General features: G+C 38.1%; 2 protein-coding genes across 4 annotated transcripts; both read left to right on the top strand.

Annotated features, from left to right (window-relative positions):
• Positions 1-1,122: 1,122 nt before the first annotated feature.
• pycr1b (pyrroline-5-carboxylate reductase 1b) lies at positions 1,123-5,779 on the top strand. 2 transcript variants are annotated; one of them, XM_077719784.1, is made up of 9 exons: positions 1,123-1,291; positions 1,989-2,082; positions 2,571-2,641; positions 2,753-2,932; positions 3,012-3,119; positions 3,666-3,779; positions 4,266-4,358; positions 4,689-4,852; positions 4,972-5,779. In XM_077719784.1, the coding sequence occupies exons 2-9, from the start codon at positions 2,016-2,018 to the stop codon at positions 5,150-5,152; spliced, it is 978 nt and encodes a 325-aa protein (XP_077575910.1). In that variant the 5' UTR covers positions 1,123-1,291; positions 1,989-2,015; the 3' UTR covers positions 5,153-5,779. The 2 variants fall into 2 exon arrangements, with proteins under 2 accessions (XP_077575910.1, XP_077575911.1); XM_077719785.1 differs by having other exon boundaries at positions 1,124-1,295.
• A 671-nt stretch (positions 5,780-6,450) lies between these two features.
• mafgb (v-maf avian musculoaponeurotic fibrosarcoma oncogene homolog Gb) lies at positions 6,451-26,345 on the top strand. Of its 2 annotated transcripts, none has more exons than XM_077719598.1 (3): positions 6,451-6,715; positions 20,453-20,521; positions 22,092-26,345. In XM_077719598.1, exons 2-3 carry the CDS (start codon positions 20,483-20,485, stop codon positions 22,569-22,571), a joined length of 519 nt encoding a protein of 172 aa, XP_077575724.1. In that variant the 5' UTR covers positions 6,451-6,715; positions 20,453-20,482; the 3' UTR covers positions 22,572-26,345. The 2 variants fall into 2 exon arrangements, with proteins under 2 accessions (XP_077575724.1, XP_077575723.1); XM_077719597.1 differs by having other exon boundaries at positions 6,459-7,191.
• The last annotated feature ends 253 nt before the right edge of the window (positions 26,346-26,598 follow it).

Here is a 26,598-nt window from a genome sequence, read left to right as displayed (position 1 = left end):
TATAGACGTGTGCAGTAAGCAATCCTCCAGCCATGCATTCCTGTCCAACAGAATGGCGTGAAAATAGATATGAAAGTCACATGCGGAAAGGTCAGACTGAATCATCAAAGAAATGTAAGAACTCAACAATATAAAAGCTTTTTGGACTACTAGTCTACAATTTAATTCTACTCTGCTCTATATGTAACTACTACGCCCTTTTTATTTATATGGAAATGCACTCTTGGCTTTTCCCGATTGAGGTCATTATGTTCGTAAAAAAATGATGACGCCCAGTGTGGCATTCTAATTTTGATTGACTGTAATTGTGTGATTCATTCATTCAAGATTTGAAACATTTACAAACAGGTTTAAGGTGGGTGTGGATTTTAATGGTCAGTGTATGTCACATATGAAGAAGAGAGGTAGTTGCAACACACACACACACACAACTCATACACTGCTGTTGAAGACAATAAATATATAGTTTTTTTCCAGGGTAGTATATATATATATATATATATATATATATATATATATATATATATATATATATATATATATATATATATATATATATATATATATATATATATATATATATATATATATATATATATATATATATATATATATATATATATATATATATATATATATATATATATATATATATATATATATATATATATATATATATATATATATATATATATATATATATATATATATATATATATATATATATATATATATATATATATATATATATATATATGTACATATATACATTATACAAATATATTGTATATTTGAATTAATTTGACTAATTAATTAATTTATTTGACTTAATTTTTAAAAAATTAAGTACTTCAGTTAGCAAAGTTGCAATTATTGCGCCCCAAAACAGTAGTCGTTTATTGAGTGATTTGGTGGAAAATTGAGAAACTAAAGCTGCGTGTTCGAATAAGGTCAAAGTGGTTTTACAGGAAAAATAATGGCATAATTTGCTCGTCTAGAGTAAACAGAGTACCCAATTGGTCACTTTGAGTATGATGAAACTGCCGGTGATGTTGTAATAAATCCCGCCCCAATCCTAAGAAATATTTTCTCATTGGCTGTGGATCGTAGTTTCCCTACTGTGATTGGTCAATTTTCTCAACCCGAGTGTGCAGTTCTTAGCTAGTGGTTGGAGTGACCGGCAAGCCACGTTGACACGGGAGTTCCTTCTCTTTTTCCCAACGCCATCGGATACGTGTCACGTCAAACACCCCGTTTGTTAGTCCCGGGTCGTCGTTCCGTTTCTTCTACGGTAGGTAAGAATTCCTGCGCAGATTCGTCTTGTTTCCTATTAAAATGTCAAGTGGCTATGAATCCTTGCTAACAGTGTAGCCATATAGCAGAGGGCAAGTTGTCATTTACAGCGGTGTATCAGCATCCACTATAAATGTTACTTCAACAGTATAAATATAATAAAGAAAATACACATTATTGCTTGTAAATATCACTAATGCAAATACTTTGTGGACTTCGTTTGAAAAATATTTTGGCGGTTCATCTCATCTCATTTTCTTTACCGCTTTATCCTCACTAGGGTCGCAGGGCGTGCTGGAGCCCATCCCAGCAGACTTTGGGCCAGAGGCGGGGGGCACCCTGAATTGTTGGCTTGCCAATCGCAGGGCACAAAGAAATAAACAACCATTCATGCTCACACTCATACCTAGGTGCAATTTAGAGCGTCCAATCAGCCTACCATGCATGTTTTTAGATTGTGGGAAGAAACCGGAGTACCTGGAGAAAACCCACGCAGTTCCAGGGTGAACATGCAAACTCCACACAGGTGGACCCACCTGGATATGAACCTAGGTCCCCCACTGTGAGGCCGACGCGCTAACCACTCACTCACCGGGCCGTATTTAGGCCGTTCATTTTTAGATAAATGAAACATGTGCCTTGTTGTCATTTGGAGTATCTGTACCATTACTTAATAGAACTTTTCTTCCCTTCAGAGCACAGAGGCCACATCATCCATCAGTATGAGTGTTGGATTCATCGGAGCAGGCCAGCTGGCTCATGCCTTGGTCAAAGGTTTCACGGCTGCAGGTGAAGAATACAGTTTATGTTTGCTTTAGAATATCATGCTCAAGGAAAGACAAAAAAAATGTCATTATGTTCATAAATGCCAGTGCAATTATTAATAGTGATGCTTTTAAAATTATCGTATTTTCCGCACTATAAGACGTCACTAAGAGACTACAATTTTCCTCAAAAGACAGCAGTGCGCCGTACAATCCAATGTGGCTTATGGATCAATATTGGTTAATCATTGTATGATGAAATTCCCTTTAGCTCAGCGCTATCTTGTTGATGTATAACACAACCCCTAATCACTAGGTCAGTGTTTCCCAACCTTTTTTTGAGCTGTGGCAGTTTTTGCAGTGAAAAAAATCTCAAGGAATCTCACTGGAAATTAAGCTCCTTCCCAGTCATGTCATATTAAGCATGAATTAGAAGAACTAACATATGCTCCCATTTTCACACTCAATTGCTCACTGTCCCCCCTCCCTTCTTCTCCCCATGTCCACCCTTAGGTGTGATCGCTACACACAGAATCACAGCCAGCTCCCCAGACACTGACCTGCCCACTATTACAGGCCTCAGGGTGAGAGCAACATGTTAAAATACAAAAAATATATGATCCACATTGCCCAATAACAGGCTTACTTTAACATTCATACTCTTTATACTTTAATGGCCTTTTTTTTCCCTGTAGAAAATGGGGGTGAGCCTGACAACGAGTAATAAAGAGACAGTCAACAAGAGTGACGTTCTCTTTCTGGCTGTCAAGCCACACATTATTCCATTTGTTTTGGATGAAATTGGGCCGGACATTGAAGACCGACATCTGATCGTCTCGTGCGCTGCAGGTGTTACCATTAGCTCCATAGAAAAGGTAAGCCTCCCCTTATCTTTGGAAATGGGTCATACATACTCATACTGACCTACTTTTTTTTACCTGTGTCAATTTTTAGAAACTGCTTCAGTATCGTGCAGCCCCAAAAGTCATGAGGTGTATGACAAACACTCCAGTGGTGGTGCGAGAAGGAGCAACAGTTTATGCTACTGGCACTCATGCAGAGGTAATAAGAAAATGATGATGATGTTCATTGTTTTAGCTTTAGTTTGCTTATACAGTGGTAGCTCTACATACACAATTATTTGGTTCCAGAATTTGTTTCGTAACTTGGATTTTACGTAAGTAGAGCAGTAGTTTATAGTTAAATTCTAGAATTCGTTCTACGGTCTAAAAAACAACGTTTAAAAATGAATAAAGTGTTTCGATTTTGTATGAAAGATGTGAGAAATAAACACAAATGAGAGAAAATGTATTAAGATTTTAGTGTAAGGAGGAAGCTAACGTTAGGCAAGAGACAAAGCATACAAGAAAAAAATCTATTTATTCATTCAAAACAATTTAACATTATGGAGAACTTTAGAACACATTTCATTAAACTTCACCAGTAATTTTAACATTTTTGTGTATAGGAACAGTAATTTACATTTCAAAGAATTTCATAAGCGGAAGATTTCCCCATGTAAAAACATTATTAAGTAGAGGCACCACTGTATTCCGGTTTAGAGAAAGTAATCTCATCTCTTTTCATTTTGTGTGTGGACCCAACCAGGTGGAGGATGGGAAGTTGCTCGAGCAATTGATGGCCAGTGTCGGTTTCTGTACAGAAGTGGAGGAGGACCTCATTGACGCCGTTACTGGTTTGAGTGGCAGTGGACCTGCCTATGTAAGTAACTTTGTCTAAATATCTGCTTCCTGTGTCATTACTGCTATTTCTAAAGGCCTTAGTAGTTGTGGGCTGATTGGACACTCTAAATTGCCCCAAGGTAACACTCATTAATTTCCATATTGTCTTTTCGCATCAGAAATGTGGGGTTCTCTGTAAACAATCCGTTTTCCCCCTGGAAATACGACATCTATCAGTTTTAATGTGATCATGACGTTGGACATTGACTTCTGCCCATGCCATTGTGGTAGAAACTGGTTATTTGCACAGTGTAGCTAGCTGTATTTACAGTACTTAATGGTACTAGTACTAAATAATACTTTGTATCTATTTGTACCTATTTGTATATTCAGTGACTTGGCTATAACACATGGAAACCTGCTGCAGTATCTTTTCATCTATACTCCCAATTGTAGAGGAAGACAATACTAAATAAGCACAGTTGATGGGGATTGGTGACCTGAAGGGATGTTTGTGTTTAAACAGGCGTTCACAGCACTAGATGCACTAGCAGATGGAGGAGTGAAGATGGGTCTGCCAAGGAGACTAGCTGTCCGACTCGGAGCTCAGGCCCTTTTGGTCAGTGGTTTTCAGTCTCGTGTATGGGTTTTACATTTAAACATTTAATTCTGTATATTTTTAAATGATTTCGGCTTTTACTTTTAGTGGCTGTCTCTGCAGTCTTTAATTGTAATTCAAGTTTGACACAAAACTACACATTTAGTTTATTTATGTATCAGTAAAACATTTGAACACTTTAGCTGCCTTTTTTCTTTCTAAATGGATTAAAATAACTGGATCAAAAGCCCTGACTATTTAGTTTTTAATAGATCTAAAACAATGTATCACTGTATGTTTTTTGTTTATTTTATTTTAAGAAAGACATACATATTTATTTTTGGTCTGCAGGGAGCAGCTAAGATGCTGCTGGACTCTGAGCAGCACCCAGGACAGTTGAAGGACAACGTGTGCTCACCAGGTGGAGCCACCATTCACGCTCTTCATGTCATGGAGAGCGGAGGTTTCCGCAGTCTGCTGATCAATGCAGTAGAAGCTTCTTGTATCAGGACGCGGTAAGATAATTGAACCTGGAAAGTTAAATATATCCCAATATGTATATTTGCTATGCTTTGGTGTTAGTGAGCATAACTGTGATCTTCTCGGATACTACTATTACTCTTCCTTTCAACAGAGAGCTCCAGTTTTTGGCTGATCAAGAGCGCATCTCCCCAGCAGCCATCAAGAAGACCACCCTGGACAAAGTTCTCCAGCAACCCGGCGTCGCAGTCAGTGGAGTGGCCAATGGAAACGGAAGATCAGGACTCAGCCTTTTCAACAATAATCGCAATTCTGGAATTAAAAAAAAGAACTGATTGTATAAAGCGAACACATGAACAAATACATTTCAAAAGTCCCAAACCATACATGGATGATGGATTTAACGCACTTCTCAGTCATGTACCATGCAAGGCCACCTGTCGAGATGTCTGAAATGATCCAGAGTTCTGTTACCAAATTATTTATTCTAGCCAATTTTCTTTGATAGCCAATCAAATGCAGACACAAGTGCTGTTGCACCAAAATTGTATTTTTACATATTCACAAGACTGAGGGCAATGTGCATTTTGTCTGTTTAATAGACATATTAACATTTCCAATGGAGATGTTGAAAGGTATTGATTGACTCTTGGTTTTTAATGATTTCTACCTGCTTCGCCAACAAGTTAGTAAGTCTAAACATTTTTTCCTTGAGATAAACACCATTTTTTTGTGGCTGTATTAATCACTTATTTGTTTTATACAATAATGAAGGCCTTAGTAACCTTTTTTTCCCCGACTTCATGAGTGGCACACATAACATTATGTAAAAGTTTCACTCAGATATCCGTCCTTATTTCCTTTATGTAAGCATCTTTTTTTTAATTTCTCCTTTTTGTAAGGGCTGTCACTTGGGTTGGGGTTGACTCTTTTAAGCCATATTAAATGAGTTTAAGCAAGAATTAGTTTGGCTTCCATTTAATTAGTTGTTCTTTCGTTTTTAGTTGCTTTGATATTGTATTATAGTAGATTTGTTATTTGATCCACAGTATTTTTACGCATGATTAGGTATGCACCCTTGTTCTGAAAATAGTGGCATTTTCTTAAATCTTTCCATTTGGACATTTTGTAAAGGTCACTTTCAATCCTAGGTTAACTTCCTGTGTGGAGTTTGGGTGGGTTTCCAAAAAACACATCTCAAAAATGTGCAGGGTAGGGTTGTTTAAAACTCTAAATTGCCCCTAGAAATGAGCAACCCCTCTCAGTTAAAATGTATTGGACATTTTGTGCCGTAAACGCCACTGAAAGATGAGCCTTCACAGCCATCCTCACAGTGAATTTGATTAGAATACTGTTATTGTGAGTTAAAAAGAAAGAAGTACTCCATTTGCAACCTAACCAGAGTGTTTTTTAATCAGCCAGGATTCGCACCCACGATCTTTAGACCGCGAGGCTGATGTGATACCACAGATTGTACAATCTGCCAGAGGATATTGAATTATGGGATGAAAGCACAAGAGAGGAGGCTCCGTTTTGACTCGCCATCTGAATTTCCTGCTCCTAAATCCTCCACTTAATCCCCCACTTGTGACTCACGCGAAGAGCGTTTGTTGTTAGTAGTAGTAGTAGTAGTGGTCCGTGTCTCTTTAAATGCGGGTTACGTAGAGCCTTCATGAATGAAACCATGTGATCCAAACATCACTTGACGTCTCTCATCTGAGCCCAGACTGAAAGAAGCGAGAAAGGAGTGGATAGAGCCAAGCACACAAGGCGTCAAGAGAAGGAAGGGGGCCAAACCATTGCTCCTTCCTTCCCGCTCCACTAACGACCGATTCAGCACCACCATCCACCGGTCGTCGCAGGTGGGCGAACGGACAGCTCCTTTCCAGATTCTTCTGGTGAGTCAGCAGTGCAAAAAAATGCCAAGTTAAAATAAAAAAAAAAACAAAGTGCTGAATAAAAGTGGCGTTGTTTGGCTGAGTGGGCACGGCGTCGAGGAAAAAAAAAAGAAAAAACCCAAGAAGTGCTGAATCATCACCACCCGACCGACCGGCTGCTTTTTCGCTCGTCGGGTCCGAGCGGTGATTCCACAATTCGGACAAAGGGGGAGCACGACGTGCACGGTTGGCAACCTTGGGAAAGAAGAAGCCATGTGTTGGAATGAGAGGAGCGAAGGGGTGGGTTGGGGGGTTGTTACGTTGACAGCAAAGGTCGCTCGGCGGAAGTGTCGCCCGTCTGCTCGCCATTAAATGTGTCGGTAGGGAAATGTGCTAAGTAACAAGTCGGAAGACGGAGAGGACAACTCGCTTCGCCTCGCCGACTGTCCCCGGCGGAGGTGCTGAAAAGCGGCTGCATGGCCAGCGCTCGTCCGCAGGTATACACGCTCATCTGTTCCTGATTGTTTTGTTTGTTATTGTTTGACTTGTTACACTAACCCCCCGTTCAGCTTCACACTTTGAGTGACGTTTGTTGTGTGGGGGGGGGGGGGACAACAACAACAACATTAGGTTGCCTGTCAGCGGCTAGCTTGAGCGAGAGCCTCACACACATTGCCTTTATGTGCGCGCGCGTGTGTATGTGTGTGTGTTGTTTTGACGTTTGCTTTGTGCCCTCCGACGGGCCTAATTCCACCCGGGGGGATGTTTGGGCGAATTGGTGTCGAGACATCTCGTTTTGTTGAGGACACCCGTCCGATCCACGTTGTTTGGGAAGGGTAGCGGGGTGGCACGGGGGGCCATGGTAACACGGCACCGGCACCCAGCGGACAAAGGTCTAAAGCGAGGTAAAAGCCCTCGCTTCCATTGGGGGGCTATTCGAGGCGGGGATGGCGCTGACGTTTATGTTCAAGTTCGATCGACCCACGACTTGACTCAGTGTGAGACAATGTTTTATGGAAGAAAGAAATCGCTTCTCATCATCTTCACGTGATGGGAGTGCAAGAGCATCAAATTGTTATGTATGTCTCTATATGCATCGCTGGTGTATAGACAGATGACTACACTTTACATGATTTGAATTAGACAGATGACACTTGCAAAGCAATTAACAAGGACTGATATTAACGGCGCCAGACGTCCAATCTATTAGGACTGGGAGAGGTTTTCCACAGTCATGTTGACTGAGGCAACATCTCCCAGTCAAAATGGATTGGACGTCTAGCGCCATCACTGGGAGTTAATGAATTAATGTCGATTTTATTTACTACCCCACAACGCATCCTGTGTGAATACTCGCTCATTTGTGCATTCGTTTTCTAAACTGCTTTATCCCCCAGGGGTGCTGGAGCCGATTCCAGCTGACTCTAGGCCAGAGGCAGGGGACACCCTGAATTGGTGGCCAGCCAATCACAGGGCACAAGGAGACAAACACTCAGACTCAGGGGCAATTTAGAGTGTTCAATCAGCCTACCTACCATGCATGTTTTTGGAATGTGGGAGGTAACCACAGTACCCAGAGAAAACCCACACAGGCCCGGGAAATCATGCAAACTCCACACAGGTGGACCGACCTGGGGGTGCTTTTGATTTTGTCCCAGTTAACTTTGTCCAAGAGGTGAGGACAAAGGTAAATAGTTTTTTATGTACAGCAATAATTTTAGAATTAATGTCGGAAGCTTTATTTACACTTTTTATTTACTGTTATTTGCCTTGCATTTCAATCTTGATTTGTTTTTGTGGGCATTTTTTTCATTTGGCCTTTTTATTTTTGTGCATCTTACAGTGCCTTACAATCTTATAGACATCTAAGCTTTTGTATATACTTTGTATCAAAGAGAATTCAGAACTAATGAATTAACTGAAATTGTTGGGAAATTTACTAAGGCTTATTTACACTGAGCACTCCAATGAGGAACAGAGCTATTTTCTCTAACATGACACAACATTTTTTGCGTAATACTATTAAGAGATTTTAGCAATATTTGGAGAAAAGTCATAAAATTATGTGATTGTTCAGAGTTTGCGGACATCAACTTTTGGTGACATTTGGTCAGTGTGAAAAAATTAGATTTTGGAATCATTTTGTGATTCCTGCTGATAAAACTTTGATGGGAATGACCTTTGTTAATATAGGCGACATAGTTTTTTTAGATGGTGGTGTCCCTTGAGATTTTTTCAATGCAAAAAGTGTGTCACATCTTAAAAAAGATTGGGAAACATTGCACTAGTCTCCTGTGCCCTTACTAGGTTGACAGACGGCAGGCATAGCTGTCATTGGCCACAGTACCTCATAACCTTGAACTTGATATGTGGTCTGGAAATTGGTGTTCATTACTGGCCAAGCCAGTCTAAATATCAAAATGAATTCCCAAATAAGTAAAAATGTAAAGCCATTGCCTCTTCTGTGTTGCAACAACTGAGTGGCTCCTCCTCATTGACTTATTATTACATTATCTGCTGACTGGTTGCAACCTGTGCGCATTGCAACTCAAGAGTAATGGGGAAGCTCTGTGGACCCAAGAAAACCGAAACTTCACCCCCTAATGATTCCAAATCAGCAGCTTTAGTTAGAGTCAGCACTCTGCAGAGTGTATCAAAAGTATGTAGTAAGCAAGTTGGCAAGTACTGTAATAGAGGGTCATAATGATGAAATAGTTGTATCAGTATTGGATAGACTGCCCCCCCCCTCTCTCTCTCTCTCTCTCTCTCTCTCTCTCTCGCTCTCTCTCTCTCTCTTTCTCTCTCGACTCTCTACCCCCCCCCCCACACACACACACACAACTACAAACGCAACCTAGAGGCTAAGCTTTTTATACTTGGTATCAGTATTTAATCAGTGCTTGAAGTGCATTTCTCTGTCAAGTACTTTCCCCATCCTTCCCTGGTGTTCACAGTAATTGAACGCTGACCAATGCTTATGTGTGCAACTTTGCTGATGGTGGCGGAGCGGCGGCAAAGGCGCGTGGAGCAAGGGGGGATGAAGGAAGAATGAGAGATGGGATTTTCGGAGAGATTGAGAACAAGGACCTTTTTGTCTTCAAGGCATTCCCCTGAAAATGCTGAGGCAAAGAAATGCTCCCTCGCTTGACAGATGGCGTTTTCACTTGTTACTTACCGCAGCGAGTTTCTTTGACTTGTCCTGTGTGTGTGTGTCGGAGTGTGTGTGCAAGTACAACTACAGTGTAAACACGAAATACACTTAGATGCTAAGATCTAGTTGTGGATGTGTGAAGCGCTAGTCGTTTAGGGGAGGGCTCAAAAGGCGCCAGTGGCCCCCTAACAACTAACGGTGATACTACTATACAGTCATTATAAAGTAAAGTAACTGCAAGGTGGATTTTAACCAATCTGTGGATCTATTTAGGTATGAAACAGAAGTAGGTTAGAAATGAATACAACTTTTCAGACGTGGATATGTACTTGTTGATAATGGGGCTTTCACAAGAATCTAAAAAAAAAATTAGGGGCCGCCTTATGGTGTATAGCACGTGTTAAAGTGGCAGCACGGGGCCAAATCTGGCCCGCCGCATCATTTTGTGTGGCCCGGGAAAGTAAATCATGAGTGCCTACTTTCTGTTTTAGGATCAAATTAAAATGAAGAGTATAGATGTATATTCCATTTTCTGATTTTCCCCCTTTTAAATCAATAATTGTATTTTTTTTTTCTATTTTTTGTTCAAAAATCATTTTGTAAAATTAAAAATATATTTAAAAAAAGCTAAAACAAACATTGTTTTAGATCTACAAAAAACTGAATATTTAGGGCTGTTATTCCAGTTCTTTTATTCCATTTATGATAAAAAAATCCAAATATTATATCTAAAATGGTCAGGCCCACACCCCTGGTGTAGAGAGTCACTCGGCTGACATCGGTACGGGCAGACGTGGGCTCAATTCCCACTGGTGTCGGTACGATTGTGAGCGTGGATGGAAGATGAATGAATGAGTGAATTAATTAGTGTGTTAGATTCTGTTCATGATGTGAGTTGTACCTTTTTATGCTGCCGCAGAAGACGCTATTGCCGAAAACTCCTTTAAGGGAAATGAAAGTGAAAAAAAGGATAATAAAAGACAAAAACAGGGGGAGTAACTATGGGGAAAGCAGTTGGACAGATCAATAGTTGAGTGTTTTTCAGCCTTCAACGGTAATGATGAAATATGCTGTAAGTAGATCTGGTGCCCGCCTATCCATGCACCATTTTTTGTAACATCCTTGTGCTTGCTTTGTTTGTTTAATCTGCCCATTTGCCTTCATGAAAAGACAGAAAACAATATGATGAATGCAAACTTACCATGAATTCAAAGAGATTGAGAAACGAGGAGCGAGAAGCTTGTTATTGTCAACCACCTTGTTTATTGATCTGAACACTCCATACTGAATTGACAACGGTGAGTTCAAGCAGCAATTTTACAAAGCAGCTCATATTTATCAGTAGTCACACTCAATCTCTGCTCTTGTAAGGCCCTTCTTACATTTAAGGTACCTTTTAATGGCTTCAGTGTTCATTTATTTTGGGGAAGACGTGCTAAAAATCAAATAACTGTCATTGCTTTTAATGACACTTATAAGTAGTATTAGCAATGGCGTGGTATTTGAGATGCAAGGTGCTGGCTACAGAATCATCAGTACGCATGGTTTTTCTACCAGTTGCATCATCTTGCGCATTTCAGCCTGCAGTGTGACGATACCCGATTTGTTGCTGGTATTCATGAACTCTTCTCATTTGGAAACATGCACATATTTTTACAAGATCAGAGAGTAATAAAAACATAAGCGTGTGCAACAAATGAAGCATCTTATTTCCATTTTACCTTTACCAACACTTTCTGCATAATATGTTGAAATCAGCTGTAAACTTCAAACAACACATATTCTTAGTTTGCAAGTTTATTGTTTAAAATGATGTTTTTACACCTGCACTTGATTTTTTCCCCATCTGGTTGTTATTAATGAATCACTGTTAATCAAAGTTTTCACACCAAAATGTATCTTTTGTTTTCTTAACATTTTTATCCTCACAAGTCATAAAATACAATAGATTACTGTAAGCCAAATCTAAACTATAAATAAAATCTTGAATCGCAACTTTTCAGACGTGGATATGTACGTTTTGAAAGTACTATTTTGATTTTCTCATTTATCAGTGATCATATTTTTGCCTCAAGATTTTACTTCAGGGGATTGTCTACTAAATCATCAATAATAAAGATTATTTTGCGAGTAATAATGTTAAAAATAGTAATTAAATTAGCTAGAACATAAGTATAGATTGGAGAAAAATACATTACATGTGGAACCCAGTATGGGAAAAAAACTACAAAACATTGTTAGTCAACAAGTTGGAAAATGCAAATTTGATCTTGCATATCCTCTATAATCCTCAGTATTTCATTAAACATACTGCAAGATATACTACACGCATGGTTAGGTTTGTTTTCTTTTGGAGTTTTATGTTGATTTAGTCTTGGCTTTTTTTCTCTCTGTGTAACTTGTCGTTGTGATTGTCCATTGCACCCACCTGTTCTCCACGTCTTGTTAACCCATGTCTGTGTATTTAAGTCTCCTTCATTTGTTCATTTTTTCTAGTTTACTTGTCAATGCCATGTGAATGTTGTCGTATTTACTTGCCTTAAAATTGTCTTAAAATCATTCAATTTTACAATTTCTCGTTAATAAGATGCCCCATGACTCACAATTTTCACTTCCATATGCATGGTTTTAATATGGAGTACAAATGTGTTACTTTGAAGCAAAAATCTTAAGAAAAATCATCACACGTGGTATTTCTGAGATACTGTATGAATCAAAAGCACATTGTTAGGGTCCCTGCTTTTGTATGCACTTTGTTGTTGGTCTTTGAATTAAACTTTTTGAGTTAACATCACCTTGCTGGGCCTCCCAGTGTCCCTGCAATAGGGTCCGTCCCCGTTTACACACCTGTTCGCCGCATTACGTATCCAGTGACACGCATTCATTGATTGAAATTACCTATGTATGTACAATGTTTCATATTTTCACAATAGTTTTGAGTGCCATAACTTGATGGAATGATGGACTATGGGTGTGTATTCAGTTGAATGTCCCTGCCTGTCATCCATTAGCTGGGATAGTCGCTTAGTCTATCTGCGATCCTAATGTAGGCATGTAAGCAATATGGAAAAGGGCTTAGTTTTCTTCATTCATAATGAGCAAGCAAAATACATGCAAAGCAGTTCTCTCGTAGCTATTGACTGTGGGCTAGAAGAGTGGTCTGGTGGTTACCACAAACCTCTAAACTTAAGAGGAAAGCCACCAGCTTCAAACTGAACGCTCATGTGTACGCCTTCTAAGGGAAGTATGTCTTCTATTTTAGAACAGTGTAACACTGGTCAGCCAAGAGTAGAGAGTGACAGATGCACTTGACATCTTTACTAGGAGCTTTGTAGTACACAGGTCTCAAAGTGGCAGCCCAAGGGCCAAATCTGGCCTGCCGCATCATTTTGTGTTGCCAATTTTCTGTTTTAGGATCAAGTTCAAATGAAGATTATAGATGTGTATTAGATTTCCTGATTTTCCCCCTTTTTTAATCAATAATTGCAATGTTTTATATATTTTTTATTTTTGTGTTTTAGTTCAAAAAGCATTTTGTAAAATCTAAAAATAAGTGTTTAAAAATATTTTCTGTTTTTTGCTTTAATATTGAACATAATTGAAAAAAATATTTGATTTCCTTTTAAAAATGAAAAACTAAGAAAATAAAGCTCAAATATACATTGTTTTAGATCTATAAAATATAAAAAAATGAAATTTAGGGCCTTTGGTCTTTTTCTTTTAATCTGATTTTTAAAAAAAAAATCCAAATATTATATCTAAAATGGTCCGAGCCACATGAAATCGAGTTAGACGTCAATGCGCCCCACAAACCAACCCTTTCTGTACTGTAATAAACGAATGTCATAATTCCACATACTGTACAAATGCGTCCAATGACTATGAATACGATTTGAATCGACAATTATATTCCCACAGACAAACATTCTTATTTGTGTTCTGAAAGAATAGACATATACAGAGAAACAACGTGCCTTACAATTCAGAAATGTTTTAGGGATGTGGGAGGAAAGCGGAGTACTCGGAGAAAACCCACACAAACCCAGAGGGAACATGCAATCTCCACACAGTGAGGACCAACCTGGTTTTGAACCCTTGACCCCAGACCTTTGAGGCCGACACGCTAATCACTCATCCACCGGGCCACCTGGTGATTAATTTCCTTTGCCAAATATCCTGAGTGTTTATTGCTGTCATTGGCACAAGAACACCATTTTTAACTGCCAACCCTCCCACTTCAAATAGATTAGATGCCTCTCGCCTTCTATGGCAGCCAACGAGTTAGTCCTCAGATTTTAAACGCCAAATGAGAACCAGTTTGACCTAGGATGTTTTTCTCTTATAAAAAAAAAAAATGCAGCGCATGGCTAAACTGTCTGACGATGCAATTTTTTTTGCTTGTGTTGGAAAAATACTCATCACGCACCAGCTTACTACCTGGAATGAGAAAAACGTGTTGACGCCAGGACTTTTCCTTCACTTTGAATAACTCACTTTGCACAAATACTGGCTCATGGACACTTAAACATCATACAAATGCTGATCAGCCTATTTAAACGCTCAGGAAAATGAATATGCTTCTACACATTTACATTCCATTGCATTATAGTCTATACATATGCATACTAAAATCTAATCTAATTGCATTTTTTTGTACATTTAACAGATGTCAACTATAGTCAAAGGCCTATAGCAACGTGGACATTTGTCCAGCTTTGTCAAATTTGGTTGGAGGGTGAGATTGTCGAGATGAAGAGCAAGAACCAATCTATCAAAATATCATATAGTAACACAACAGTGCAAAGGTTTCTGAATCACTAAATATATCTTAGCAGATCAGTGTACTCAAACTACAATGGGCATCCACATTCTTGTTCTAAAACCATTCAGGTTAAATCATTAAAGACCACATTGTCATTTGGCCTGCTTTTTTTGTCCCAAGTCAGCATGGATGAGATCTTTACACAGGAGGTTCTAAAGAGGACAAGGAAAGTAGAAAACGGATGGCGGGAGCTTATGTTGAATTTAAGTAATCCCACGAACATACTATTCAACTAATTAACTTAGCAGCTAATTAAATAATGAACTACGGTCACTCACACACACACTAAGCAGTGCGTACTATACCATGCTACCATTGATACTTAAGAACATAAATTCTATCATTCATTTTCTATAGCGCTTATTCTTTACAAGGGTCGCAGGGGGTGCTGGAGCCCATCCCAACTGACTTGGGGCCAGAGGCCAGGGACACCCTGAATTGGTGACCAGCCAATCACAGGGCACAAGGAGACGGACAACCATTCACATTCACACTCATACCTAGGGGCGATATAGAGTGTCCAATTAGCCTACCGTGCTTTTTTTTGGAATGTGGGAGGTAACTGGACTACCCGGAGAAAACCCACACAGGCCTAGGGAGAACATGCTAACTCCACACAGGTGGACCAACCTGGATTTGAACCCAGGATACGAGAACTGTGAGGCCGACGCGCTAACCACTCGCTCCACCGGGCCACCTGACAGTTATAGTATATTGTCTTTTTGGGGGGCTTTAAACCAAGCCAAAATAGTGACATTTTTTCCTCTGAGTTTGAGACATTGCAAGTTAATTTTTCATCCACTCAGACTGTTTTGGATATTCATTCTACTGTTAAATGATTTTTTGTTGCTGACAAACTCTGCTCCACATTTCAGCCCGGTGGTTAGCGATAATGCATAATGAGCATTTTTGCCATACAATATTAACTTCAAAAGAAACCCTGTGAGCCAGAGGAGACAAATTCTGATAATAAGTCCAACTCATTTTGTAAGAAGAAAGTCACAGTGTAAAGTCAGGAAATTCTGTTTTTGGGATGAATAACTTCAAAGTTCACATAACCAATATGTTACTAAGTCCAAATTATTTTTTAAGTTTCTTCCTCTATTTTCTAAGTATATGTATCAATAATACAATGAAAAGAATACGTGAATATTTGCACCCTAAAGTTTGCCCTCTTATTGTTTTTATGTCAATGGCTATTGAGGTTTGAACAAAAAAGTTAATGTATAGTTGTTCTGAATACCTAATGTTTTGTGTCTGAATCCTAATAATTGTTCATAATTATACATAGTTGTCTTAATATCTTATTATTTGCTTTTTGTTGTTATCATTTGAATGCTTAGGTCTAGAAACAAGTCACATAAAACTTAAAAATTTCAAGTCACAAAATGCGAAGATCCGAAGTTTGATACTTTTGTTTTAAACTGATAATCCATAAAATGGATCTTCATCGAAATGAGCTTGGTATGTGACTGCTGTCTTAGTTCAAAGTGTGCCTTGCTTATATTAGGCTGGAGTTTGGTTTTTGGCCAATCTCTATCTCTGCCTTATTTACACCAGGAAAATCCATTGTTCACTTACCCTGATCTGGAATTTTTTGGTATGGTTAATTTTCACATTGCAATTTTTGCATTTGTATTTGACAACAAACCTATGCATATACAAACATTGTTCAATCCTTCACTTTTGTCATAAAGTGTTTCACATTACATACTGTTTTCTCTGTTCTCATATTTAAACTATTGCTAGATTGCTCACTAAATATGGTCTGGCAACTGCATCGCTCTAAAAACATATACTACAACTCACAAGCTTTTTCCACTCACTGTGTTGACTATTTTGATCTTATTTATATCCACGTGCTCAAGCCCTCAGCTTTTGTAGTACCTAATCTGGCTATTTATCGTAGCGTATACTTGTGTTTGTGTGAAGAGTAGCATAACACCAGCTGGAAGTCGCTTTCTAAGAAATTCCTCTATGTTGTTGGCCGGCCGGCCAAGAGGTTTTTCTCAAAGAAGATTAATTAGGGTGTACTCTGAAGAAGATAGGCACGCACGTTGTCTTCACTCTGTGGAGTGTTAAGTCTAGCCAACCTGATTATCAATGACTGTTTGACCTGGTCCAGGACTTTTTCCTTCTTCTAGTATATATATATGTGTGTGTGTGTCAAATGGTCAGCAGTGGTTTTGCTGCGCTGGATCGCCTTCAAAACTTTCCTAATTGGAGGTTTTAGCCGTGGTCGTTGCTGAGCTCAGTTCTTTTCTCCCCGACCCCAATCCCCCACCGCTGCCCCCCCCCCCCCACCCCCCACCCCCTCTGGTGTTCACTCTATCCTCTCTCCACCCACCTCCGTGCCCAACAGCTAAGCTCTTACAAATGTGTCGAGGATGCATTTTCACCCAAACACCCTTCCACCCCCTTTGCCTCTCCCTTGCCATTCCATCCCTCAAATCCCCACCTATACCCCCCGCCCCCCGCCCCAAGTTCTTCTCTGTCTCCCTTGTCATTTGCACCCCTCCCCTTTCCTCCCAGCCTTGTCCTACCTCCACACTCAGCATTTTCCTCAGCTGTGGGTGTGATGTCTCCGCTGTAGTGCTAATCAGCTCTGGAGACGTCAGCATTCTTTCTGTACCCCCTTCGCAACGTCCACCGGCATCGCCTCCTCTTGGCTCTGCATAGTGTTATCTGTCCCTGTGTTTTACGCATCCCCATAGCCTGTCATCTGTTTGTGTGTGCCGTCTTTCAGTGGTAACTATAAGCGCCTCTCGCTCTTGAGTCGTCAGCGTTCTTTCTGTGGGCTACATAAAAATACAGCCAAGCGCAGCAGGAAAAAAAAAAAGAAGCTGTCTCTTGTAGCAAGAGGGGCCGTGGCATTGACCACAGCACTGCAACCATCCCACTTATAATCTAGGAAGGACGATGAATGGTGGATTGGGATCGCTTTGCTCAGCAGATGATCCCTAACCTAGTAATTGACTTACACATGACTTGTGATGTCTAAAGGCCTATGTGCAACTTTGTTTATTACACTTTTTTTATGGTAGCGTCCCGTTTTTTCCCCCATAAAAAAGACCAATTATTTTTATTAGCAAAAACCTAAACAAAATTCTTATAGCAAGATGCCACATATCCAAAATATGTATTACATAGATTTTATATATAGTCTATGTATTTCAGCATATGCTGATTGTTCCTGGGCTACAACTGAATAACATTATGGCAGTGAAAAGATCGCCTACTCATAAGGAATTACAGTATCTTAGTTTAGTTCTAGGTGTGCCGCAACCCTTTAAGTGGCTATAATTATCTTTTAATAAGAAATCTGATCACTGTCAGCATAGTGTGCAGGACGTGCCATCTAAAATGGTATTTTGTAATAGTATGACACAGTTTGGAAAATATTTACTAGCATGCACGTTGCCATAAATAACGCAGGCGACATAGGGAAAGTGACAAATGATAAAAGAAACTTGAAATGATAAAAGGAGAAAAAGCAGAGTAAAAGAAAAACAAAATGATACTGCGTCAGTAAAATTAGGAAAGTAGTGACTTTGTCCAAATTTTTCCAGGCAATGCAAAGAAATGACTGCACAATGTAGTTAAATCATTAATTAAAATAAAAGTTTCACGACAAGACTGAGACACTACATGCAGGAATTTTGACACGCCAGACTTTCCGCTTCATGGTCATGTGGCATACGAGATGCCAGATCGGTAGTCAGGGAATTTGTCACACTACACAAGGCGATAGGCACCTCTAACGGACACTACAGTTAGCGTTTCTCCAAGATGTGTCTGTTGGGACAAAACTTATAGTCTGACCGAGAGCTGCCAACCTCCATCGACCCCATTTTAGGAGTACCTTTGTCTCATTTTTGTAGCATTTCCGGAGTGAATACAATTCAGGCAAAATCCATATAAAACGGAAAAAAATGAGAGTAGTATAATTAAATCTAACTGTTATTATCATGTTTTTATATCAATTAAAATATTATGGCTTTGCAAACTATTGAAAAAGTACAGCAGTATTTTCCGAATTGGCTGCTTCAAAAAAATATTTAAGTGAACATTTTTAGGGTTTTCCAGAGTATCAGAAGGTTGTCCATGTTTGCATTTCCAGAGAAACTCTTGAAATTCCCGAGTAGTTGTCAGCCCTGCTGACCTGAGTGTAAGAAACCGATGTCAAGAAGAAAAATCTATCTACATCTATAAGGTTTACCAAACGAGGCTTGTGTTGAGCATTATAATTGGATTATTTGCATTTAGATATTAGCGGTGAAATGGTAGCCGATGAATGTGTTGGCATGCTTCCTTGTTGCACTGCATGTAGATGGTGTTGTGCGGGCTGGGGGGTTGGGCACAGGGGAAATAAACCCGTGCCTGGCAGTAAAAACGCCTCCTTTTTGCATCTCTGTTTTCACTTCCCCCACCATCTCTCCACCCTTACCCCCAAAGGCACCCTTAGTCTTCATGTCTTTGATCCATCTATTGTGTGATGATGGTGCGCATCCCAGCATACGCATGCAAAATATATATGTACTAATACAGTAATATTTTATTTTAATTATCACAGGGTGTTAAAGACTGATAGTCCTATCATAGTGTGTAGTTAACTGAATATTCTTTTACATTGACAACAAAGGAAACCAAAGAGTTAGACTCTCAGTAAATGACCTTTTTTTTTTTTAATTGTCATTGGTTGGTGCATTAAAAAACAACGGCTAAAACATAAAGAATGATGGCTTGATAGTGATGCAGATTGGCAAGGTTTAATGAATGCTGGAAATATAATGTATGTGCTTGTCATATACATTTTCTTTAATCTACTGCTATTTTTAACTATTGGATCTGCAACACAAGCACACTGTGGAGGTGGTTTACTAATTGTGGGTATGTTTCCGCTTCCCTCAACCTGCATTCCTGTTTTTCAAGCCCTATATTTTTATCATATTGATAGAGTGAATTTTTGATGCATGTGTCATATCTATTGTTTATACAAATTGCAAAATGAGAAAAAGGGATAGAATTGAGACACAATTTTGCATGGCAGGGCAGCAGAGCGCAGAGGGATGGAGAGAGTGAAGCCATGAATTTGCTGAGTCATCTTGACTGGTCTCATGATCGCTTAGGTCAGAGCAGCAACAAGAGATACGCTTTAATAAACACACACACACACACACACACACACACACACACACACACACACGCAAAGGTCTAAGAGATGAGAGACAGACGAGGACAAACCCGGACACAAAGCATCCCTTGTGTGCACGCTTAGGACTGATGTCATCTTTTACACTTGTTTTTTTTTTTTTTTGGTCTTGGTGTGTATTTCTACCATTGTTACACATTTGTATTCCTGTCAGCTATAACTCTGCATAACAATAAACAGTTGGTTTTACACTTGGAGTCCTTCCCACAATTATTATCACTTCCTCTTCTCACTGTTCACTATTTTTGCGATTGGCCTAAAGCCAACCAATAACATTTCAACTCGACAAAAGCGGTGGGTACTATCGTGGTGAATATCAAGAAACAGGAAGTCAGGGAAATTCTGAGAAATACAATATTGCGTGTCACTTTCACTCATACAATGTGAAATTGATGTGCTAAGTTTAACCTGTTTATACCACAGTCTACTATTAGAGTTGGATTTGAAGAGATTTACAGACAAGGAAATATTTGTTATTTTTTTGAAAAGTGGTAAAGATATTTTGTGTTAAAGTAGGACTTAAATATAAGTCTATAAATATATTAATTTTATTTTTTACTTCCATTTTGATAGGTCTGTTCAGAAGGACAAGGCTCGTGTGGCATGACGACGACAAACAAAGGAAATACTAAAGCCTTAAAGGTGAGGGATAACATTTACACGACTGAGTGTTGGGAAAACTTGAGAATTGCTGCGTTAGCTACTTCAATAGTGTGACATCACAGTACAGCCACAGGGCAGAAGCTATTTGGAGTATATTGTGCTCACAATATCAGTATTACTAATAGTATTAGTAATACTTTTATTTCTGTAATGAGGAAGAAACTAGACCATTTTAATTCACCTATCAAACAACATCCTTGATGAACTCTGCTTCTGGCAAACTGGCAAAGAAGTATTAAAAAGTTGTATAAGTTTGGGTTGGATATTTGGGGACAATCTACAAAACAATTATAATTTGAAAGAACATACACCACACAGTATATAAATAGCTTTCGTCTATTTGTATTTGAATTCATTTTCAATTTATTCGAAAGTAGTCATCAGAAAAAAATGAGAATATAATGTTAAAACACAAAAAATATGATACTACTTACAAGCACAAATATTTGATGTCGTCACTTGTACCTGCACATATAAACATTGATAAGACTTCAATGTAAGTGCCAATGATAATGGATATTAATTACTAATGTTTCAAGAAACAGCAGCTAATTGTGTATACTCGCATGTAATTGGTTGAAAAAGTATTCCTTTGAGGAAAATCTCAGTACTCAGTAAGGCAGGCCACTTCCTAGAAATTAATACTTTTATTTATATTTTTCCTATAATATATTACATAACTGTGAAAGGACATTCAATTTATTTCCCATATTAAATAAGATTCTCTACTGTCAGATGTGCATGTCTTTTAGAGTCATACCATGTAATATTAAGAGAGAAAAATTAATCTGAATATAATGACATTAAAATTTAACTAATACAAGGTTAACATCAAAATATGATGAACGTTAAATTATAGATTATACTATTACAAGATTTTATTGTTTCTATCATAAAGTCCTTTTTTTGCGTAATATTAGGAGATTTAAGTCATATTTTGATATAAGTCATAAAATGATGCGATTAAAAACATCACATTACTTATTTTTGCATCACTCGAACCAGAAGTGGCTCAGGGTTCACAGACATCAACTTTTGGTGACATTAGGTCAGTGTGAAAAATTATATTATGGAATCATTTTGGAGGTTTATGTGACTCCTGCCGATAAAAAAAATGGATGACAATGACTATTGTTGATATAGGCGACATAGCTTTTCAGATGATGTTGTCCCTTGAGATTTTTTCAATGCAAAAAGTCTGCCACAGCTCAAAAAAGTTTGAAAAACTGCCTTAGATTGACACTGCAAACGGAACCAAAACCCAATAAAAACAGTCACATTTTCCATATTAAAAAAAACTTGAATACATTTAAATTACAATTGACAATGATAGACCTCCAATCTGTTTTGACTTAAATCACTGTCTGGCTTCTACCAGTTAAAATGCATTAAGAAAAAAACAAATTCATTCATTGCAAGGTTTTTATCAAGAAAAATAAAATCCCTGATAAAACTACCCCAAATTTTACGTTACCCAGCGTGGCCAAAAAAAGAGGAACCAAGATTTGTTGCAAACTGTACTTAATTGGATTGCTTCTTTCTTTTATAGGTGAAGCGAGAGCCAGGGGAGAATGGCACCAGCTTGACAGACGACGAGCTGGTGACCATGTCGGTGCGGGAGCTTAACCAGCATCTCCGAGGGCTCACCAAGGAAGAGATCCTACAACTCAAGCAGCGGCGGCGAACCCTGAAGAATCGGGGTTACGCCGCTAGCTGTCGAGTGAAGAGAGTTACCCAGAAGGAAGAGTTGGAGAAGCAGAAAGCCCAGCTACAGCAGGAGGTGGACAAACTAGCAAATGAGAACGCTTCCATGCGGTTGGAGCTAGATGCGCTCAGGTCCAAGTATGAGGCCTTACAGACCTTTGCCAGGACTGTGGCCAGGAGCCCTACCGTGGGGGTGGGTGTGCGGGCCGGAGGGGGCGGAGGAGGGGCGGCGTCATCCGTCATCGGTCCACTCGTACCCGGGAAGGCGGCAACGGCAACCAGTGTCATCACGATAGTCAAGTCCAAAACAGATGCGCGCTCTTGAGGTAGGTTTATTTTGACAAAAGGTGTATCGGGATGGAATTCAACTGCGTCAAAGAATTTCTTCTTCACCTTCACTCGAGACCACCACTGTCAGTGAGTGACATGGCGCCGTTTTCAAGTGTAGTGAAGGATTGGACGCGAGCAGAATACCTGGTTTTCCAGCAGTGTTTCCTTACAGAGTATCAGACAGTTTCTAGTTGATCATTGGAATGAAACTGTTGTTGTGAGGACCCAATGTTCTCAAACTGATGGTAGTGGGACATTTCACTCTTGGAATTATTAAGGGATAAAAGAACTGGCTAGATCATCACATATGACTTGATCATTTCATTGGCTGCTGATGAATCCCATCTTTCTGCAACCTTTTCATACTGGTACTATAGAATATATATATATATAAAAAAAAATGCAATTGTGTTACCTGTATTTTTACTGTTTTTTTGTACCGTGTTGTCATTCACATGAGGTTCAAAATGTATTCTCTGTGTGTGAATTGTTATATATATATCAGGAATTCTGTGAAATTCGTGATGGTTTTGCTATTGTTATGTTTAGTTAGTCGTCTGATTTGTGTTATTCACATTTGCCCTTCTCATTTTTCACAATTCCACTCTTTGGCAATGAGCCAATGAGGAACAACATCATTTTTTTTAAAAAAAATCCAATAAATTCTTCACATTTTTCTTGTAAAACTCTCCATAAGTAGTGTGTATGTTTAGAAAATTTGGAAGGGCAAGTGCCGTGCTGATTTGAATAAGTCAGGAAGTGTTGATTATAATAATAATTGGACTGTGCCTGTGAGACGTCAATGATAATATTTAACTGGGCATTGTTTGATGAGCTTTGTAGTAGCCATTAATAACAATTACAATAGTAAAACAAATTTACGTGTCATGCACGTTAAAACATATGCCGTATTGACAAAATAATTTAAATTGCCCGATTTGATAGATTCTTTAAGAAAATCACAACATAAAACTTACTAAACAGTAGATTAACCAGCAATTAACATTTTTTTCTTAACTTTCATTCACCTAATTAAGGAGGCATTGACACAATCTTTACAATGAAAGTAATCTTCCTTAGTACAATTGTCATTTTTTTAAAAGCAAAAAACAAATACATTGTCCGTGTACGGTTGTGTGTCAAATTTTCTATCGACATAAAAGAAAAAAAAAACAATTACTTAGCTTTGCATTGTTTGTATTAACCTGTCAAAAAAAAACAAGGTAAAATCAGTTTGATATACAGTTTCTCTCTCTATTTTGCAATTGTACCAAAAGTGGCTTAATTACTGAATAGCTTTGTTCTTTCTCTAGTAACTAGCCATGTGTACGTAGCTGTGAACAAACGCGTGGTGTTCTGACAACTATGTGATGGAGTAACAGTATCTTTCATTGTATTTGATGGCTACAACTTTGATCGTTGTTTGATTTCAGGGTGAATGATGACATAGTAGGTAACCATTCTTGTTCCCTCATTATAATGTGTGCCCCAGGACTATCTCCACATGTTGGATGATCAGCCCATAATCTTAATTTATGGTTTTTATGAAGCTCTTCATTTTTTTCCCTTTATTTTTGACCTTCCTTGTGGTCCTTGTTATGGCATACAGAGTGACTAATTTCCTTTTGTGAGGGTCACATACTCATATTTTATTGTAGGTTTGTCGGTGTTGACGTAAAAGTGACAAAATATGTTCAAATAAGTCCTGCTATTTAATGGTTTATCAGAAAATGACTCAGTATTTGGAAATTTAAAAGCACTTGGGAAGGAAAAACCTCATTTTAATACATGTCATCTACAGGGATAAAAATGATGCTGGATTCTGACTTGTGTTTTCTGAACCATCATGAATCACTTTTGAAGTTTTGAAACAGATAGTGATCAAATATAGAGCGTTCTTTTTTAAAAGATCCATTTTTTTTACCTGTGATCCGCAAAATTGTGCAAAAATATGACATGAAAATTCAAATATTATTTATGGATCATGTCTACTCTAATGGAAGGTTTCTGTTGTGCTGAAACGAGCTATTTGTTGAATTCCTTTTTTTAAAAATGTTAATTTGGTATGATGTATTTGATTTTTTTTTTTTTAAAGAAAACATTTTTGTTCAAATCTCAATGTCAAAAACACTGTCCCCACCTTCAGGTTAAATACTGTTTGTGGTAGGTTTAACAGTGTGACAAAATGGTGTTTAATTGTCTTTTATATGCAAACTGTGTAAAGCGCAAGTAGAAGTAACACACTGGAACTGTACTGCTATTGTTGCTTGTGTCAAATTGTTCAGGTCCAGTTTGATGTGAAGAGATTGAAAAATTTATATTCACCGTGATTAGCAATATGTGACTGGGTATCAAATACTTTGGAGGCTTGTTAGTGTCTGGATTGTGTTATTTCTATGTATTATATTTATTTACACATGTAAAAAAAAAAAAAAAGAATATTTTTCTATGCATTTCAATTTGTAGCTGTTGTTTTTCCGTCTGTGCAAATTGGTGCGTTTTGGCCGTAAATGTAGTTCACCCAAACATAAAGTCAGCAGAAAACAGTAACTTTTAGTTATCATCAAATCATATGTTTAAGTGCTTGCTGCCTAGACCTTATTAATGAAAAATGTTTCATCACCACCCCAAGAGGACGTTCCCCTAAATCACATTCATCAATATTTTATGGCACAGTCAAAGAAATTGTGGAGAAATATATGGTCAAAGTACCACCACAAAAAAAGTTGATTGTATGGAAAATACAGTGTTCCCTCGCTACTTCGCGGTTTTGCCACCGCAAATTCAAAGCTTCGCGTTTTTTTGGGGGAAAAAATACAAATATTACATTGAGACAACATATTTTATAGTTTTTTTTGTTATAACACAAATTTCACTCTCTCTCTACCCGTATTCTATATGGTGTACTGTATACAGGGGGGTAAAAAAAATAAATAAAATTAAAATTAAGCATTTTTCAAGGGGCATCCCTACTTTGCGGAAATTCACTTATCGCGGGTGGTCCCGGTCCCCATTAACCGCGATAACCGAGGGATCACTGTACTTAATATTCTGCAGCACCAATTGGTAGGTAGTCACTTAGTTATTGCCCTATGTAGTAAATCACACATGGAGTCTAAAGCGTTTTTTCCACCTACCCCCAAAGCTAATCAATCAAAGTAAATGAACCAAACATTCCTTTTTTTTCGTTTTTTGTGCCGATCAATATGAATGTTTGTTTTGCTTCTGCTGCCCCTGCTCTGGCATCAAATCATTTGATCATATTTTTACTCTTTTTTCTTCCTTTTCATCCTTGCTTTTCAAAGAACGTGAGCCTCACGGTTAGTCATTTGGTCCAATTGTAAATTAAATTTGGAATATTTTTGTGTCTGAATGTAAATTATGGTCCATGTAAAATTAAGAAGTAGTGAGTTTGTGTGAAAATGATGGTGTCTATTCAGAAAAAGCCTTGTAAAAAAGAATTTCTGTGTTTTGTACTATTTCTGTATGAGGTGTAATTCATTATTATTCTGTTCTTTCTATGGGAAAATACTAAAAATGTGACCGTCTTTGTAAGTACTTATCTTGACTTTAATTATTGTTTGTTTGTTTGTTTGTTTGTTTTTTTGGTAGACACAGAAGTGATGATGGCTATGTACCTACTGCTAAATATGGAATTAACTGCTTCATCACCAGTCTGTTATTTTTATTTATTGATGTATATACTGTATGTTTGTCAATAAACAGTTTACTTTATTTTGTATATGACCAATAAACATGGTTTAAAATACTTTTATCGTCTAATGTTATTTTCTGAAGATGAAAGTATACATTAAAATCATGATTTTATTTGTTATATCAATTACAAAGCTAAATTTATTACAGTGACAGAAAAACAATTATGCATTTTACAACAACCATAACTTTTTATTGGGCACTTATTTAACTCATTGGGTACCATTGAAAGATGAACATTCACAGCCAGTCCTCTCAACTTTAATGACTTGCAGGAAATTGTTGGAATTATAATTCATTTTTTGAAA

Source organism: Stigmatopora nigra, chromosome 6 (genome assembly GCF_051989575.1).
Source record: "Stigmatopora nigra isolate UIUO_SnigA chromosome 6, RoL_Snig_1.1, whole genome shotgun sequence".
NCBI lineage: Eukaryota > Metazoa > Chordata > Actinopteri > Syngnathiformes > Syngnathidae > Stigmatopora > Stigmatopora nigra.
This window is presented reverse-complemented; position numbering and strand designations above follow the sequence as displayed.

Excerpts from the sequence above, each read along its gene's own strand:
- pycr1b (XM_077719784.1), top strand. The coding sequence starts at position 2,016 with ATGAGTGTTGGATTCATCGGAGCAGGCCAGCTGGCTCATGCCTTGGTC. Across the intron at positions 2,642-2,752 it reads CCACTATTACAGGCCTCAGG|AAAATGGGGGTGAGCCTGAC; the intron begins GTGAGAGCAACA and ends TTTTCCCTGTAG. Across the intron at positions 3,120-3,665 it reads CTACTGGCACTCATGCAGAG|GTGGAGGATGGGAAGTTGCT; the intron begins GTAATAAGAAAA and ends GGACCCAACCAG.
- mafgb (XM_077719597.1), top strand. The coding sequence starts at position 7,171 with ATGGCCAGCGCTCGTCCGCAG. Across the intron at positions 7,192-20,452 it reads TGGCCAGCGCTCGTCCGCAG|GTCTGTTCAGAAGGACAAGG; the intron begins GTATACACGCTC and ends CCATTTTGATAG. Across the intron at positions 20,522-22,091 it reads GAAATACTAAAGCCTTAAAG|GTGAAGCGAGAGCCAGGGGA; the intron begins GTGAGGGATAAC and ends TTTCTTTTATAG.